The sequence below is a fragment of the Eupeodes corollae genome, chromosome 1, assembly GCF_945859685.1.
Source record: "Eupeodes corollae chromosome 1, idEupCoro1.1, whole genome shotgun sequence".
NCBI classification, from domain to species: Eukaryota; Metazoa; Arthropoda; class Insecta; order Diptera; family Syrphidae; genus Eupeodes; species Eupeodes corollae.
In genome coordinates this window covers 66,048,466-66,051,200 of record NC_079147.1, presented here as the reverse complement: position 1 = coordinate 66,051,200, position 2,735 = coordinate 66,048,466, and the positions used below count along the sequence as shown (strand labels likewise).

Here is a 2,735-nt window from a genome sequence, read left to right as displayed (position 1 = left end):
ATTCGATCATTTGAAATATATAAATTACATACTGCAGTGTAAACCCCAAATACGAAAATAAGCGAATACAATTATGTCAAATGATGCGTTTATAATTGCGTTTCGTTGCTTTTTGTTCAGTTTCAGTAGGAATGAAAAAAAGAGTATACAACATGGGTAACTTCTCCTTTTGACTGTCCCGAGAGCTTCTTTCCGATTCGCAAGATGGAGTATAAAATTTGTCTGGTGTCGTTGTCAGTTTGGAAGAAAATGTTTCAACGTTACACTTTTGCAATGATACTAGACTAATTGCATCGAATCGTGAATACCCCTAATAAATAAAGTACTTCTAAATTAAGTACTTCATTTTTACTTTAAGCCTAGAACGCAGATCGTGCTAAATTTTAGCTCCCATACAAAATTCTTTACCTACATTTTTGAGATAATTTTGTATGAAAGCTATAATTTAGCGTGATCTGCGTACTAGGCTTTAGAACAAAAATCTGAAAGTGGCATAACCTTATTTTGAAAAATTGGCTTATTTTGTCTCTCATATTTTTGTCTTAGGGAAATACATTATTTTAAACATAGTTTTATATTCTTGAATATCTAATTTTTGCAAAAAAAATATAACTTTACTATTTTCAAAGCTTATGTGCTTGTTTTAGTCGATTCAAACCCAATTACAAAAAGTGGGATACACCACTTTTGCATTCACAGCCTCAAATATACCATTACCAATGGAAATCGACCAGATAACTTGAGATAAGATTTAAGTATTAAATACAAATTTACGTACCATAAAACAGCACTTAGGCAACACTTTTTTTTAATGCTCGACTTTAAACATGGATTTCCGTGTATTAAATTTTGACGTTTTGCTAACGACTAAACTGGATATTAAATTCGTTATTGGTATGTGAATTTTCTAAAGTCTTGAGATTTTCTTTTAACCTTAACACTAAATTTGATTATTAGTAAGGCCCACTGTGTTTCCACAGACTCAAATGATAGTTAAAAGCTGTTTATGATTCTTTGTATAGTAAAAACAGCAGAAAAGATGCTATAATTATAATGAATACGTTTATCATCACTATAATATTGACTGTACATTATAGGAATTTCCTATAATGCAGAACTGAATATCTCCTGCATTTAAGGCTAGGCGCGCACATGAAACTTTTAGTTTCAAAACTGTTTGGTTTCTAAACTGAGCACTATAGACTTATATGAGAGTCCGCGCACATGCAGAAACCATTCTGTCGCCCATTCGAACAACTTTTTAGTTTGTGTTTTGATACCAAATTCCTTAGTTTGTGTCACGAAAAATTATAGGTAACTGCGCGGACATTCAACTAAATCGTTGAATAATTTTTTGTAAGTGCAAGAGAGAGAACAATTTAGGCAAGGTGAATAAATGCTTCCTGTGTATTGATTTATTTCGTTGATTACTTTACAAACATTATTCCATGTTTATTAGATTTTCTTATGTGCTATGAAAAAAACCCTGCTCAAGTAACAATCTAAGCACATTTAATACCATTATTACTCTAGTTATGCCTGAGAGATCATCCATAAATTTGCGAAAAATTGAAAACAAAGTACCCGTGTGCATGTATTTACTTTTCACATTGTATATACATAAAATTACATAACAAAATAAAACTTTAATCAAAAATCACAACGATGTATGTGTTTTATTAAGCTTTAATTTCGAAATTGAAAAATGATTGAGAGCGTAATTCGATTTCTAAAGATATCCTATGAAAGTTGAAGTAGTCCATTATCAGCAAACATGACCTTAAATTATATTTTAACTGAACGGATTCATTTAGATGGACTACCACCAACTTCATTGTCTTGTACTAAAAACTATTTTATGTGTCAAATATATCTCAATAATTTTCATTTTCAGTTTCCCTAGACGTCAAATCAAAACTCGTGTGTTTTGGAAAAGATTATTATTTTTTCTTAAATAAAAGAAAGAAAAATCAAAATTGTCAATAATGGGTCTTTCGCCAGGAGCTAAGGAACGTTTGGAAACCGTATTTGATGTCACCAAAACTGTTTTCCATTTAGGATTCATTCCAATGATTCTGTATTTAGGTAAGAATTTACATTTTTGCTCCTCTCGGTTATAGATAAGAAATTTTATTTAATTTAAGGTTTTCGGAAGGGTGCAGAGCCTGGCATGCCACCTCTAACCATTTTAAGTCTTCTCTGGCAGTAAACTTAAATTAATATCCTTAGAGTTAATAACGAAAAATACATTAAAAACAGAAAGTTAAGTTTGTTTTCATTTATAATTCTATTCGATTTGTTATTGTTAAGGTTTATAAGGAATTTAGTCGTAATCGCCACAACTTACGAACAAATCTATTGAATTCCATTTAAGCTGATAAGTCTTATAGGAATCGTGATTACGCAAGGATTTTGTGATTGTTTTTGTCGGCTTTTATAGAAGTTGTAGAAGACAAGAATAAAGGACCGATTATATTATATTGTATTGTATATAAAGCGGTGGTTATAAAGTTGAAATTAAATGAAAAAATGTTTTAAACTACCTTAAAATCAGTCACCATATTCAGATCATCGAAATTTTTGGCAATGTTTAACAATTTCGAAACCATAACTTTCCTAATGACTCGACAAACTTTATTCACACGCTTACAATTTATTTTGTTCGTGGCTTGTGTATATACAGCTAAATATTCTGAATACAAATAATAAATAAATTTAAATGTATGACGACAAAA

General features: G+C 30.3%; 1 protein-coding gene across 1 annotated transcript; it reads left to right on the top strand.

Moving 5' to 3' along the window:
* Positions 1–1,869: 1,869 nt before the first annotated feature.
* LOC129940958 (mitochondrial import receptor subunit TOM7 homolog) lies at positions 1,870–2,267 on the top strand. Its single transcript, XM_056049491.1, has 2 exons — positions 1,870–2,085; positions 2,145–2,267. The coding sequence occupies exons 1-2, from the start codon at positions 1,986–1,988 to the stop codon at positions 2,207–2,209; spliced, it is 165 nt and encodes a 54-aa protein (XP_055905466.1). The 5' UTR covers positions 1,870–1,985; the 3' UTR covers positions 2,210–2,267.
* The last annotated feature ends 468 nt before the right edge of the window (positions 2,268–2,735 follow it).